General features: G+C 41.7%; 1 protein-coding gene across 1 annotated transcript in view; it reads left to right on the forward strand.

Moving 5' to 3' along the window:
- The first annotated feature begins 9,768 nt into the window (after positions 1 to 9,768).
- sptlc2a (serine palmitoyltransferase, long chain base subunit 2a) overlaps positions 9,769 to 17,239 on the forward strand; it is a 55,896-nt gene continuing 48,425 nt past the window's right edge. Inside the window, exon 1 of the mRNA XM_039009910.1 lies at positions 9,769 to 10,255. Within this exon, the coding sequence (XP_038865838.1) occupies positions 10,109 to 10,255 (147 nt within the window). The 5' untranslated portion in view covers positions 9,769 to 10,108. The remainder of the gene's footprint in view (positions 10,256 to 17,239) is intronic.

Raw genomic sequence — 17,239 nt, forward strand, 5'->3', positions numbered from 1 at the left:
TTAAACTATAAAGCTACCACTCTGTATTGGTTTCTCCCTTTTTACTTGCTTGGTTATTCAGAGGGTAGAAGCTGAAAGAAACTGGCGTCCATCTTGTTTCCTAGGTAGAACAGAACCAGGGGCAGGTTGGTTCCTAGTCTCCTCACCTCCTCACCGTGACAGTTGAGTTTCCTTCCCAGAGAGTTTGCCTGAGGGGGACAGAGGAGTGAAAGGACTTTTGTTTACATTTAACATAATCTCCTTGTGTGAGCGAGAGCTGGAGAATGCTGGCACTGTGCCTCTGTCCGTTTCTTCCTCTCTTCATCTCTCTCTCTCTCCATTTCTCTCTCTGTCCATTCCTCCCTCCCTCCCGCTCTGTCTCTCTCTCTTCTTTTGGCAGCCTGTAATTTTTTCTCTTTCAATCACGTCGGCTTCCATGGTAACTATCTGCTGAGAGGCCAGAGAGGGTCTGTGAAATGGTTCCAGGTCCCAGCTGTAATTGGTAGCAGGTTAGATGGAGAGAAAAATACCCTGTGCTCCGTCTGTGCTCCCATGCATTATCACAATACAGAGACCTTTGTGTACATGAGCAGGTGTTATTGGCTGTGTGACGCAGCTAGGCCTAGCTGCATATACTGGTGGGAAAGATATGTAATGACTCATTTATTACTAGGCTTCTGCTATGTTACAAACTAGGCATATCACTAAGCAACATGCCTTCAATTGATCAAAGTTTGGTATTTTATCTATAGCTACAAATCCGATGATCCCACCTGCATTGGAAAACGAATGAAAATAGCTTGGCGATAGATATTTCAGTTGTTGTTCGTCTTCTGTTAGATAATTGTTTGCTAATAGTTATGCCCAGCTAAAGCCCTAGTAATTCCGGGAGGCCTTTATCTGTGTAGTGTATACTGCGAGTGACTTGACCAGCTTGCTGTTGTGTTATTAATGGTGTAATCCCAGCTCTGAAGGAAGCCTGTGGTCCATGCTAAATCAACAGTAATCAACACCCAGGTACCTGGAACGTGTTGCAGTGCAATAGTGACACCTGTAGGCCAGAGGCGGCAGTGCAGCGGTGCGCTATAGCAGCAGGTGCATCTGGTAGTCGTGTATACTTTAGGTTAGAGAGAATAGAATGGCTATATCTTTAGAGGTGTTGATCACATGTTCTTTAACGGTATGGGTAAGATTAAACATGGTTAAAAGTGTATTTATATTTAAAAACTGCTCGTCATCCATCTTTTCATGGTGATAGTATTAAGCGACGGACGAGTGCATCTGGCTAAACGACATGGGAGCGTAGTGCCGTTGTGCCCTGAGGAGGATTATAGAGCAGGCCCAGTCACGTCTTGGAAGGTAATACCAGTAGACACACAAAGGAATACTCTGTGTACAGGCTAGGGTGCCTCTGGCTGTCATACTCTGAGGAATGGAATCTGTGAGTGGATTTTTGTGACTGAGAGTGATGCCAGAGAAAAGCAATGAGTAATAGGATATATGGCCCACCTGGGGATGGCCGCTATGAAAACAAATACTGTATGAGGACAGGTATCAAGTGTTTATCGTTTATTTATTTTGGACTTATTTGTCAAATAGAGTCATCCATTTATTTCCCCTAATGCGTTTGTCCATCACCTCTTGACAAGTCACCGTTTTTTTGAGAATCTGCATAACCATTATAAGGCCTTCGGACATCCATACATACATAGGCTACATTACACAGATATGTGGGCGGCAGGTAGCCTAGCGGTTAGAGAGGCGACTGGTTGCCAGTTTGAATCCCGGGTCTGACTGGAAAAATCTGTCGGGAAGTGAGCTGGTCCACATGTAGAAAATAATAAAACCAAAAATATTATCGTAAATACTACAGTAATGTCTGCAGAAACACCACAGTGAACACTATAGAATTTATACCATAGTTCACTATAATGTTTTTTAATGTAGATGACACCGGAGAGTTGCTGGTATCAAATCCTCGATGCCATTTCCTGCCATTGTGCCCTTGAGCAAAGCACTATACCCTGCACAACAACTGCTCCCCAGTGTGGCAGCCCCCTGCTCCAACCTGCCCAACCTGTATGGGTGTCTTTTGGAGGGGTTGGGATAAAGCGGAAGTCAAATTTCAGTTGGACCTTGTGTACAATTGACGAATAAAGTGATTTTAGTCTTAATATGTATGTTCACATTTATTACACCAAAAGAGCTAATTGTTTTAGAGCTGATAGTTAATAAGTCAATAGTCAATCACGTGCATGAATGCATTCAGTTGTGCAACGTTCCCTTTTTTTGGTAGCGGTGCCATTGTTTTTCCCTTGGCTAAGAACATTGCATAGAAAACGGCATGATTCCCACTGTGACATAAAAGCCGGGGATTGTGGAGTCGAACCCCCCGTCTACGGGCTGTGATAGGCTGCTTTCTGGGGGCACGCCCCATCTTCTTCTCTCCTGTCTGTTCCGGGTGGTGAGCGTTACCCCTTGCAGTGTAATGGGTTTTCCTGAGCCTGGCTGCCTTGAAATGTAGGAGTCCTTTTGTGGTGCCATGTGCAATGCCTCAGAGAAGAGCAGGAGGGGGAGAGGTGCAGGGGGAGAGATAAGGAGAGGACTGCGTGTGCGGAATGCTCAACCTCCCTCTGTCTCTCTCTCTCATGCTCTTTCTTTCTCTCTCTCTCTCTCTCTCTCTCTTCCTCACATGTCTGCCCACTCTGTCTCACCACATCCAACTGTTTATCCACTACTACAGGGCTTCTCTCTCTCTCTCTCTCTCTCTTTCTCTTCCTCACATGTCTGCCCACTCTGTCTCACCACATCCAACTGTTTATCTACTACTACAGGGCTTTTCTCTCTCTCTTTCTCTCCCTCACATGTCTGCCCACTCTGTCTCACCACATCCAACTGTTTATCTACTACTACAGGGCTTTTCTCTCTCTCTATCTCTCTCTCTCTCTCTCTCTCCACACACACACACATCTGTCAATCGCGTGGGCAGTAATGGAAACCTAAAAAAGATGACATCTGATAATGAAGGCTACTGGGGGACAACTCTGAGTTCTTGGTTGATGGTTTCAGATGCCAATAAATCCATAGGCATAAGAAACCCTCACCCGTACCACCTACTCCCCTAACAGCATAAGTGTTGGGATGTACTTTAAGCACTAACCAGCAGTGTAGGTGTTGGGTTGTGAGGTGTGGTGGTGGTGGGGAGAGGCAGAGGCGTCATTGGATGAGTTATTGAGCTATTACAGCGCCGCCAGACCGCTAACTGGGGTGATGAACCTCTCAGACTGACCACAGGTAGCTGGTGTCTGGTCACACGTGACAAGAGACATGGGGCAAGGGAAGATTAACACGCCTGTTCAGTGTAATGTATCAGTGTGTGTACCACAGCAGCCATCGACACTGCAGAAAAACGTAAGACAAAAAATGGCTACCATCTCGCTCTGTCTCTCACTTAGCCGAATATTGCTCTGTTACTTCCTCTATCTTTCTTTCTCTCTCTCTCTCTCTATATATATACAGTGGGGCAAAAAGGTATTTAGTCAGCCACCAATTGTGCAAGTTCTCCCACTTAAAAAGATGAGAGAGGCCTGTAATTTTCATCATAGGTACACTTCAACTATGACAGACAAAATGAGAAAAAAAAATCCAGAAAATCACATTGTAGGATTTTTAATGAATTTATTTGCAAATTATGGTGGAAAATAAGTATTTGGTCAATAACAAACAAGCAAGATTTCTGGCTCTCACAGACCTGTAACTTCTTCTTTAAAAGGCTCATCTGTCCTCCACTCCACACCTGTTTGAACTTGTTATCAGTATAAAAGACACCTGTCCACAACCTCAAACAGTCACACTCCAAACTCCACTATGGCCAAGACCAAAGAGCTGTCAAAGGACACCAGAAACAAAATTGTAGACCTGCACCAGGCTGGGAAGACTGAATCTGCAATAGGTAAGCAGCTTGGTTTGAAGAAATCAACTGTGGGAGCAATTATTAGGAAATGGAAGACATACAAGACCACTGATAATCTCCCTCGATCTGGGGCTCCACGCAAGATCTCACCCCGTGGGGTCAAAATGATCACAAGAACAGTGAGCAAAAATCCCAGAACCACACGGGGGGACCTAGTGAATGACCTGCAGAGAGCTGGGACCAAAGTAACAAAGCCTACCATCAGTAACACACTACGCCGCCAGGGACTCAAATCCTGCAGTGCCAGACGTGTCCCCCTGCTTAAGCCAGTACATGTCCAGGCCCGTCTGAAGTTTGCTAGAGAGCATTTGGATGATCCAGAAGAAGATTGGGAGAATGTCATATGGTCAGATGAAACCAAAATATAACTTTTTGGTAAAAACTCAACTCGTCGTGTTTGGAGGACAAAGAATGCTGAGTTGCATCCAAAGAACACCATACCTACTGTGAAGCATGGGGGTGGAAACATCATGCTTTGGGGCTGTTTTTCTGCAAAGGGACCAGGACGACTGATCCATGTAAAGGAAAGAATGAATGGGGCCATGTATCGTGAGATTTTGAGTGAAAACCTCCTTCCATCAGCAAGGGCATTGAAGATGAAACGTGGCTGGGTCTTTCAGCATGACAATGATCCCAAACACACCGCCCGGGCAACGAAGGAGTGGCTTCGTAAGAAGCATTTCAAGGTCCTGGAGTGGCCTAGCCAGTCTCCAGATCTCAACCCCATAGAAAATCTTTGGAGGGAGTTGAAAGTCCGTGTTGCCCAGCAACAGCCCCAAAACATCACTGCTCTAGAGGAGATCTGCATGGAGGAATTGGCCAAAATACCAGCAACAGTGTGTGAAAACCTTGTGAAGACTTACAGAAAACGTTTGACCTCTGTCATTGCCAACAAAGGGTATATAACAAAGTATTGAGATAAACTTTTGTTATTGACCAAATACTTATTTTCCACCATAATTTGCAAATAAATTCATTACAAATCCTACCATGAGATTTTCTGGATTTTTTTTCTCATTTTGTCTGTCATAGTTGAAGTGTACCTATGATGAAAATTACAGGCCTCTCTCATCTTTTTAAGTGGGAGAACTTGCACAATTGGTGGCTGACTAAATACTTTTTTCCCCCACTGTATATATATTTATTGCTCTCTTTTTCTCTCCTTCCCTCCATCTCTCTCTGCCAGCGGCTAACAGGAATCCAGGCAGGGGAGGAGAGAGAAACAGATTTGGTTCCCTCCCTCCGCTCTCTCTCTCCCCTCCCTCCCTCTCACCAAACCTGTTTTATTCCCATCATCTCCTCGCCTCTTATCGGCCTCTTCCAGGCGCATGGCGGGCGAGAGCCTCCATAATGAGGTGGCGAGATCTCAGACTCCGATCACTTTGCCGCCTTATCGGCGCTGACACCAATCTCCTTGAATGACATTCCGCCCAAACCGTTATATAAACCAGCAGAGCCCGGGATCAGTGGAGGAAAGTCAATGCAGCAAAGGAGAGCGAAAAGGAGAAGAGGGATGGAAAAAAGGGAGAAGATTTAGAGCTGCCGTTGCGAATGATAAGGGCAACTGTTTTTTTCCCTTTTCTTTTCTTTCTCTTTTTGTGTGTGTTTTTTTATCACTTATTTAATTAAAATCGGAGTTGCTTTGCTAAGAAAAGAAGAAGGGAGATAAAGGGGATTGTTTTTGAAATGGCGTAGCTTAAGATCGTTAGCCTGTCTGGATGCTGAAGTGGGATGGGAATCATGTGACGCAGTCAAATAATAGCACAGATCTGGGTATGCTCCAAAGGCGGATTTTCCTTATCTTTGATCTGGGTTTGAATTGACCCCTGAGCATAAGCAAATATTAACATAGTAATCCCCATCATCAAAATGTTATCCTTGGTTCTGCCCACCATTTCAGAGCATCCCCTAGAGTAAATCTGTGTATGTTTGTGTGTGCGCATGTGTGTGTGTGTGTGTGTGTGTGTGTCTTTGACGGAGAAGGGAGGGGAAGGGGGGGGCGCTATCTCCACTCTAATGCAGTGCTCACAAGTTGGAAGTAAACACCACACTTATAGATCTATAGAACATTGTTACCCATGATAGCTTTAGCTAACCTACAGTAAGCCTTGATATTAGATCTAAACCACAATATGCTGTGGTTGCCCTGCCAGGAGGTATGGTGCATAGTACATTAACGCAGCGATAGATATGCTATTCTAGGGGGCAGTGGCCTGGAATAGAAACCATTAACAGCCCAAATAGGAAAGAAATAATGGCAGCAATCATTTAACACATGGAAAGTAAAACACGGGTCCTTATCTTTCCTGAACAGGAGTGTGTTGTTTTCTTCTCATGTGCCTCAGTCCAGCAAGCTCACCATGACAATGAGAACAATTTCATTAAAAATACAGGCCTGAGGGGGGAAGTGTGTGTGTGTGTGTGTGTGTGTGTGTGTGTGTGTGTGTGTGTGTGTGTGTGTGTGTGTAAGGGAAAAGGTGAGGAACCACATTTCAAAGGCAAATCTATGCATAGCGGTTTGACTGTGGGTCACCCTATATGATGTGAAATAGGAATTAGAGGTCAGTGTGTGTGATATTCTATCATCCTCTAACATGGGGCATTGTCAGTCTCTCTGAAACAGTATGAGAGAGAGAGAGCGAGAGAGAGACAGACAGACAGACAGACAGACAGACAGACAGACAGACAGACAGACAGACAGACAGACAGACAGACAGACAGACAAAGAGAAAGAGAGAGAGAGAGACGGGAGTAAGCCTCTCCATATAGATGATGTTAGAGAGACACCATCAGGCATACAGTGCTCACTTCACCTTATTGCTGGGTATGTTTGAAATCACAAAATAAATAGAATATTGCTTTAATTGAGCCTAGGTTATGATAACGTATACTGTCCCTATATCTTGCAGACAGTTCAACCAGAGTACAGCAAATGAAGAGTAAACTGGATCTATGGGGGAAAAGGTAGGTTCAAGAATGCTGTTTCTTTATAGAGTACCACAGTATGAGTCATAGTACCCATAAAACCTAGCGGTCAAACAAGGAAATGGTTCAAATCGTTTTTCCACCATTCAATTTTCCCGCAAGGGGTTTGAGAATTTATTTTTCGTTTTGTGTAAAACGCATGACGTTTTGATAACTGTGGATATCTGCTTAGGACAAGGTGACTTTTATATTTACCGCAATACCTGTTAGCAAAGGTGTCAGCTAGAGATGACGTGCAGGAGCTTGCAGTGATTTGTAGTCTTGCATGATGTCTACTTTGATGCTAATTAGCATTTTCAAATCTGAGAGTAAATAGAGAGGAATATATTTATAAAAGTCACCTTGTCCGAGAGAGATTTATATTGTTATAAAAACGTCACGCCAGGGTAAGCCTACACGAAACACAGCCCTTATTTTAAGTGTTTCTAAAATCCTCTATGGGAAAAATGAATGGTGGAAAAACTATTTGAACCATTTCCTTGTTTGACCGCTAGGTTTTATGGGTATTATGACACCTCCACTGTGGGGCTCTGTAGTTATCAAACGCTCTAAGGAATGCATGGCACTCTGCCAGAATGAATGGTATTCAAAGTACACATCTGAAACTAGGCCTACATTTTCCCATGAGATATGTGTTTCCATCCAATTGACTTGTTTTGGATAAAAGGCTGTGCGTGATGACGTAGTGCACATAAAAATGACTTTTATGGTTAAATGCCCATGTACCGAATAAAAAATGCAAATTAAATGGGTTTGCATAGCATTTTCAACTCTACTGATAGTTTTGTCACAAACATTTTTGTGTTGTATAGCGATTGTGTCTACTCTGGTATTGGCACATGTGCCCTAGCCAACAGCTCGCAGATGCAGTGTATAAAAAGGCTGGATGAAAAATGTATCCTATTTTGGCAGTTACCTGTGTAGACATATGTGTGTGTGTGTGTGTGTGCACAATAGGTTACTATGTGTGCTTTCTTGTGTGTGTGTGTGTGCGTGCATGCGTGCGTGCGTGCGTGTGTATCTGTGTCCTCCCCAAGGTTAGCACTCCTCACAGGCCTCCTAGTGGAGGATGCGGTTGGCGTGTCCCTCACAGATGCTGTAGATGAAGGGTCTGCAGGCCTGGACGTGGCTGTTAAAATACCAGCGCTGAATAAACTTCCCACAGCTGCCCTCCTGCAGGGACAACACACACGGTTCTGCTGGAGCTGGAATACATCACACACAGTGAGTGATTGAGTGAGTGAGGCCAAAAATCTGAAATCAGAACAGAGGTAAAGCCACAGTGAGGGGTTCAAGCTCCGAAGGTTTGTGATGCTAGTATTAATGTTACTGTACAGTAGCTTAACATTTTGTGATGCTCATTAAATAAGTGATCATACAATTGAAGAGTTCATTTGTTTCACATTTGTGTTTTTTCTTCAGAAAATTATGCTTATGGGAACCTTTATGTGTGTGTGTAAAATATTACTGTCTTCAGATTTTCAATTCATATTTTTCACAATTGGTTTTGTTGCCAAACACTATATATCCATTGTTTAGCTTGAATGGAATTTTTATATCCTGCATAAAAAAAATACAAATAAAAACCTGGTCCAGTCTTTTTATGCGAGTAAAGTACATGTTGGATAAAAAAAATGTCATGACAGGCCTGATGAAAACATTACATTTGTCGGTAAACTTTGAAAAAAAAAAATCGACAAAATATATTATGTTAGACAAGGTGGGATCTTTTTGTGTCTGTAAAATTAATTATGTGAGAAATTGTGGAGGAAACTCCTTTATGCTCAAATATTGATAAAATAACCATCATATCGAATTAAACTTGGAGTCACGCGATGATATGTTGTGTGGTCCTCCCACTACGACTTGTCAGGAGAGCATGCAGTTTGATAGACTACAGATTAAATACATTATGATGAACTTCACAGGGTGGTGAAAGTGCAAGGTGATGAGCTTGATGCTCCTTTCCAATACATACCGAGGGTCTTGTTCTGATGACATGATGATGGATGCTTGGCTGCCATTTAACAAATACAAATAATCTTGCTCTTATCCATAATGATAATGTTGGTAGCCTACCCGCACTGTATCTGCAAGCTGTTGGCTAGAGCACATCTGCCAAGACTACAGTATTTGTATTTGTTAGGGATTTCCATTAGCTGCTGCCAAGAGAGGGCACATTCGCTATATGACGCAACATTTGTCGTGACAAAAACATCAGTAGAGTTGAAAATGCAATGGAAACCCATTTAACTTGTATTTTTATTAGGTACATCAGAATTTAACAGCAAAAGTCAGTAATGTGCACTAAGTCATCACGCACAGTTTTTTATCCGCAACAGGTCAATTTGATCGAAACATATCTCTGGTGGGAAAATGCGCATATTGTTTTTATGCGGATTGTAGAATATTTGCATGACAATATGTCACCAATTGGAAGGAAACCTAACTATTGACACCCACTATGTTAACAATTATGTTTAGTGTGTCATCAATTTACAAGGCAACCACTCAGGATTTGACAAGAATATCTGATTTCAAGCTCTTGGTCAAAATCAAATTGCCGATAACACGTAATTTAGCACACTGTGGGAACAGGTGAGCCCTATGTCACATGTCAGAGAGCCCAAACAGTTAGAGGCTACTACAGTTCATTTCCACTACAGAGGAAATGAACCATTTTCTTATCTGAAGGCTCGTAAACCGCACCCATTCCCGAATGCCGCAAAACCATAGGCTGACGCTGGTTGCTAGGGGCGTTTATTTCCGGTGTAGCAGCCGCTGGAATTTCAGGGGTTGCATTCAGTTCATCTCAACGATTGCTACGTTGCGTGATGGTTTATCCTGAACAACACGTTTCCCCAAAACGGTGCCGACCGTTCTTCAACATAATTTGAGGTACGTCTGCTCCTCTTTGGTGGGTGTGGCCTGATCAGTACGGGGGATACCATTTGAAATCGCAAAACTCGTTCAGCAAGTTACATTTAGAACCGTTATGTTGAATTAAAGGTTGAACATCGTGCTGTCTTACTGAACACACCCGTGTCCTGGTTGTGGATTTTTGGGTGGGTTTGCGAGCGCACAACCCGGACAGGCACCAAAAACGAGTTCCCCATTCTGTGCTAGCCAGATACATGCACGTTACTGTAGCGTCCACAATCATATGAAAGGATGACCGAAAGCTCCGCGAACAAGCCGGGGAATGGACAAGTTTGTCACCGAGTGAAGAACGGCGTTAAACCGGGCAGAAATGGCTTCATAAAAAACCATCACCATTACCATCATCAGCAGCCGATGTACTGCTATCCCGAGGACAAGGTGAGGCCCAAGCGCACTGTATGGATGGAGAATGGATGGATGGTGTGGAAGTGGTGAGGCTTATCTGAATAACCGAAAACACCAAGCTGAAAATCAGTATTGTTAGCAATGTAGCTAGCTAACGTTATGTGTATTTAGCTTGATATGTTTTGAAATGTAGCTAACCTATTTTATTGTTAGCTTTAACGTTAACTGACACCTATTTGAATTTGCTAAACTGCCCGCAAGCTGAAGCCAACGTTACTGAGTCTACTAGCTCAGCAAGTTGGACATATGACAGTTGTTGCCAACTATTTTAGTTGGTTTATTAACTAACGTTAGCAATTCATCAAAGTAGATTTGTAATATTGGAACGTTAGCATTATGTAACGTTCAGTGGAGGCTGGTGGGAGGCGCTATAGGAGGACGGGCTCATTCTAATGCTGGAATGGAATTAATGGAATCAAACATGGGGTTTCCATATGTGTGACGTGTTTTGATATCGTTCCATTTATTCCAATCCAGTCTTTGCAATGAGCCCGTCCTCCTATAGCTCCTCCCATCAGCCTTCATTGGTAACGTTACATCCCACAGTGTTAGCTAATTATATCTGCAGTGTAGCCAGCTTGCTGCTTTTCTACCTAGCCTTTTATCTTTTACAAACAGTATGCAATAAACTAGTTAGCTAGCTACAATGTCAACAATCATTTAATTAATCACTGATGCCATTAGCCCAAAGGCCAGCAGATGGCGCAATTCAGTTTAATTTACCGTCCAAAGGGAATCTATGCAGCCAGCTATACACTCATATCCGCTGTGAACCGGTTCGTACATAAAACACTTTCCATTCAGGCTGCAAAGTCATTGATTTCCTCCTTAACTCCATTTAATGGTGAGAAAGCCAAAAAATATGCATACTTTCTTTATAAAACACAATTTTCCACCACCATGCTAGAGTAATTAATACTAGTCCCGGATGTTGCGTAACTAATTCAGTTTTTGGTCCACCAGCAACGATTTTAAAAGATTTTTTAAAATCTACCAGCCACTCAGATCTTTTACCAGACAGAATATATATTTTTGCCATAATTACACACACACACACACACACACACACACACAATGAGAATGCTTTCTGTTTTTCTAAAACAAAAAATGTATTACTTGTAAGTAATGGGGTATATTGCATAATTTATTTTCATTTTTATGACCTGTCTTTTAACCAATGTATGTTAAAATAAATAATTTAGATACATTAGTAAAAACAGATGAACTGTTCTATACCTGTTCATCAAGAATCAACAAAGGCGGAGTATGGATTATTTATTATTATAGTTCAAGGCTTTATTTAGAATTTTTTTACAAGCAGTTCATGATTTGCTCCTAAGTAGAAATGTAGCACTCATACATATAGGATAATAAGTATTTGAATGTTTTAATGATAAGAAATTACTAAAAGTTCATTAATAAAATATTTTATGGATGGATCCATGCTCAATCAAGCACAATCATTAGGTGAGACAAATGTTCAGCTGCCCCGTAAGGAACGGGTCGTTACCATAGCATCTTGGGCACTTGCTTGTCTGTGCTGAAAAAAAAATCTCTTACTGCAAATGTTTTCCTAGCCACAGACAGTTGCAGCAAACTGAAAGTAACATTGAAAAACAACCTAGTGTGTGTGAACAAAATTATATACCGGGCTAAGAAACACAAGGACAAAGTCACAGTCAGTGGTGTAAAATATCTAAGTGAAAATACTTTCTAATACCCCAAAAAATGGCTTAAGTAGTATCTGTACATTACTTTACTATTAATATTTTCGAAAACTTTTACTTCACTACATTCCTATAGAAATAATAATTTACTCCATACTTTCCCTGACACACACAAGTACTCATTACATTTTGAATGCTTAGCAGGACAGAAATGATCCAATTCATGCACTTAGAAAGAGAACATCCCTTGTCATCCCTACTGCCTCTGATCTGGCAGACTCACTAAACACAAATGCTTCAATTGTAAATGATGTCTGAGTGTTGGAGCGTGCCCCTGGCTAGCCGCAAATAAATAAAAACACATTGTACCCTCTGGTTTGCTTAATATAAGGAATTTTACATGATTTTTACTTTTGATACTTAAGTATATTTGAGAAATTCCATTTACTTTTAATACTTAAGTATATTGAAAACCAAATACTTTTAGACTTTTACTCAAGTAGTATTTTACTGGGTAAAAAAAAAAAAAAAAGTATCTTTACTTTTACTCAAGAATGACAATTGGGTACATACATTTTAGCATTGGCGAATGGGAATATGATGCTCAAAGTGGCTCAGACTCATTGTGATGAATCTATGAAACGGAACTAGCTAGCTACATAAACATTTTTGGGAATTCGAAAATGTATTGGAATAAATAACCAAACTATAAAGCTAGCTAGCCAGCCAGCTATGGTGCGGCAGGTAGCCTAGCGGTTAAGGGCATTAGGCCAGTAACCAAAAGGTAGCTGATTCGAATCCCAGAGCCGGCTAGGTGAAAAATCTGTCTATGGCTTTGAGCAAGGCACTTAACCCTAAGTGTTCCTCTAAGTCGCTCTGGAATAGAGCATCTGCTAAATGACTCAAATGTAAATGTCTGTAGCTAGCTACCTGACGAGTGCTATGTTAGCTTGCTAGGTAGATAAATAGCTTTAGGTTGCTTGCTTTCCACCAAGGACGTTGCCCATCAGATCATCATTCTCCCTCGCTTGGCCATGGGAATTTGAAGGTATACTTGGATGTGACTATGTAAAACATAATTTATGCGTTGAGGGGTGAGGGCTGTCTACTTCGCATTTATCCACAGCCCTGAACTGAACGTTTCTAAATAAAATAATGCTGAAACCTGATTGGCTGAATGTGATATTCTACTTTCGGGACTAGTATTAATTACTCTAGCATGGTAGTGGAAAATGGTGTTTCATAAAGAAAGTATGCATATTTTCCCTGTTTTTTTTTTTTCACGCCTTCTCATCATAAAATAGAATTAAGTAGGAAATCGACGCCTTTGCAGCCTTAATGGAGAATGTTTTATGTACAAACTGGTCCACGGGGGTATACGAGTGTATAGCAAGCTGCATACATTCCCTTTGGACGGTAAGATAAAACGACTCAATATTGCCATCTGCTGGGCTTTCGGGTGTGATGTCATCAGTGTTCTCTCTCGAAAATGTTGAGTGTAATCTTAAATCATCTTAACTGGGTGTAGCCCTGCTGCCGCCTGATGGCGCTGTTATTCCTCGCGCCATTGGTGTCCTGCATTAAGCTGCACAGACGGTAATACACTCGGTCTCCCGGCGACCGGCTTGTACATCCTCCATTCAGGCTCCAAAGGCATCGAGGAAAAAAACGGGGAAAATATGCGTACTATCTTAAGAAAATAACGTTTTCCACCACTAGTTTTGGATTTTCTGACAACGTCCAGATGTTGCACACCACATTCAGCCAATCAGATTGCAGCAGTCTGTTGCTTACCCCTGGCTGAACACGATGCACAACGACAGGAAGTAGCATTATCCACTCTAGCATGGTTTGTTGAAAATTGTGTTTTATTAAGATGGTACGCATATTTTCCCAGTTAGATTTTTGGGGCGGCACGCCATTAAAGCTAGTTAAGGAGGAAACCGATGCATCTACAGCCTAAATAGCGGATGTTTTATATACCAGCCGGTTACTAGGGGACAGGAGTGTACGGTGCCTTCGGAAAGTATTCAGACCCCTTGACTTTTTTCACATTTTGTTACATTACACCATTCCAAACATGTACCTCAATCTACACACTATACCCCATAATGATGAAGCAAAACCAGGGTTTTAGAAATGTTTGCAAATGGTGCCACCACTATACTTCACTGTAGGGATGGTGCCAGGTTTCCTCTAGACGTGACGCTTGGCATTCAGGCCAAAGAATTCAATCTTGGTTTTGCCCAGGCGGCCAGGTCTAGGAAGAGTCTTGGTGGTTCCAAACTTCTTCCAAGAATGATGGAGGCCCCTGTGTTCATCTGGACCTTCAATGCTGCAGAAATGTTTTGGTACCCTTCCCCAAATCTGTGCCTCGACACAATCCTGTCTCTGCGCTCTATGGACAATTCCTTTGGTCTCGTGACTTGGTTTTTGCTCTGACATGCACTGTCAACTGTGTGGGCTTTTATAGACAGGTGTGTGCCTTTCCAAATCATGTCCAATCAATTGAATTTACCACAGGTGGACTCCAATCAAGTTGTAGAAACATCTCAAGGATGATCAATGGAAACAGGATGCACCTGGGCTCAATTTCGAGTCTCATAGCAAAGGGTCTGAATACTTATGTACTTATGTTTTTTATTTTTAATAAGTTTGCAAAAATGTCTAAACCTGTTTTCTCTTTGTCATTATGGGGTATTGTGTGTAGATTGATGAGGGAAAACATGCATTTATTCCATTTTAGAATAAGGCTGTGACGTAACAAAATCTGGAAAAAGTCAAGGGGTCTGAATACCAAATCCACTGTATACTGAACAAAAATATAAATGCAATAATTTCAAAGATTTGACTGAGATACAGTTCATATTAGGACATCAGTCAATTGAAATAGATTCATTAGGCCCTAATCTATGGATTTCACATGACTGGGAATACAGATATGCATCTGTTGGTCACAGATACCTTAATAAAAACAAAGGTAGGGGCGTGGATCAGAAAACCAGTCAGTATCCGTTGGGACCACCATTTGCCTCATGCAGCGCAACACATCTCCTTCGCATAGAGTTTATCAGGCTGTTGATTGTGGCCTGTGGAATGTTGTCCCACTCCTCTTCAATGGCTGTGTAAAGTTGCTGGATATTGACAGGAACTGGAACATGCTGTCGATCCAGAGCATCCCACACAAGCTCATTGAGTGACATGTCTGGTGAGATTGCAGGCCATGTAAGAACTGGGACATTTTCAGCTTCCAGGAATTGTTTACAGATCCTTGCGACACGGGGCCATGCATTATCAAGCTGAAACATGAGGTGATGGTGGCGGATGAATGTCCCGACAATGGGCCTCATGATCTCGTTTACACGGTATCTCTGTGCATTCAAATTGCCATTAATAAAATGCAAATGTGTTCTTTGTCCGTAGCTTATGACTGCCTGTACCATAACCCTACCGTCACCATGGGGCAATGTTCACAACGTTAACATCGTCCACACGATGCCATACACGTGGTCTCTGATTGTGAGGATGGTTGAACGTACTACCAAATTCTCTAAAATGACATTGGAGGTGGCTTGTGGTAGAGAAATGAACATTAAGTTTTCTGTAACAGCTTTGGTGGACATTCCTGCAGTCAGCATGCCAATTGCTCGCTCCCTCAACTTGAGACATCTGTGGCATCGTGTTGTGTGACAAAACTGCACATTTTAGTGGCCTTTTATTGTCCCCAGCACAAGGTGCACCTGTTTAATGATCATGCTGTTTAATCAGCTTCTTGATATGCCACACCTGTTATGTGGATGGATTATCTTGACAAAGGAGAAATGCACACTAACAGGGATGTAAACATTTGTGGCTAAAAACTTTGAGGAATAAGCTCTTTGTCCATATGGAACATTTCTGGGATCTTTTATTTCAGCTCATGAAACATGGGACCAACACTTGACATGTTGCACTTTATTTTTTTCAGTGTAGATTTAAAAGACTCAGGTCACAAAAAATGAAATAAAATTTAGCCATATACCACATTACTTCTTACTAATATATTTCTTGTTTTAGAAACATTACAAAGCATGGTCATCCGTTTTGTGTTTTTTTGATGTAATTATGTCAAATTACATTTACATTTAACATTTAAGTCATTTAGCAGACGCTCTTATCCAGAGCGACTTACAAGTACATACATTCATACTTTTTTTGTACAAATATTTTAACAAAATTATTGTTAAATTAACCTTAACCCCTTTCCTAACCTTAACCTAATTCTCCTAACCTGTTATGATGATTCTCCTAACCTGATATGAAATGTCAAATCTGACATTAATTCGACAAAGCTGGATTCCTTCTAGTAAAATTCTCACAGGCATATGTGAAGACTTGAGTGGCCCGTTACCAAGGTAACCTTAAAGGGGCAGCTGAAAAATGTTTGTCACGGAATATTAAATTAAGTCTTACTAGTAATATATTAATAAAAATAAAGAAACATTACTGAACATGCTCATCTGTTTTTTTGTGTGTGTAATTATGGTGGGGAAAACATTTGGCTGGGAAAAGATCTGAGTGGCTGGTAGATGTTTAAAACATTTTTTTTCTTATACCTGCCACAGTGGCTGGTATACAAAAAAAGTTAGTTTTAGGCCCTGGTCACAACCCTATACCTGTACTCCCCAACTCCCTAGCCTGTACTCCCTACCTTCCCATCAATAGAGGGAACACAGAGAAACAGAGCGCTGTTCATTAATTTTCCACCCCTTGATCCAGACTTAATTTTAATTAGCCTAGTGTATTGCAAATTCGATAACATCTCTTTTATGAGTCAACAACATGTCTTAAGATGGCTCTAAATTAAAATTCTCAGAGACAATTCTATCAAGTTGGCTATATCAATGTCTTGCCCTATATAGACACTTTTATCCAAAGCGATTTAGTCATGCGTGCATACATTGGCTCCAGCGGGAATCAAACTCACGACCTTTGGCATTGCAAGCGCCATGCTCAACCGACTGTGTGATCTTCTAGGTAGAGCATTGCATTGGAAGTCAAACACTGGGGCCCAGATACTGCTGTCTTGCGAACTAGGGTATGACAATTCAATAAGGCATTGCCAAGACATCACAAACAGATCTTAGATACAAGGAAATTAATCAAGGATTTAACTTAGCCTAGGCCTACTTGCTGTAGCTACACTAGCTCCTTTTCCCAGGCGTTTCATAAGGCGGAGAGCGGGAGGGAGGGGAATGCATGGTCTGGTAATTGACTCCAAGCTGATTGTAGTGCACGTGGATGTCACTGT

The sequence above is a fragment of the Salvelinus namaycush genome, chromosome 15, assembly GCF_016432855.1.
Source record: "Salvelinus namaycush isolate Seneca chromosome 15, SaNama_1.0, whole genome shotgun sequence".
Lineage (NCBI taxonomy): Eukaryota > Metazoa > Chordata > Actinopteri > Salmoniformes > Salmonidae > Salvelinus > Salvelinus namaycush.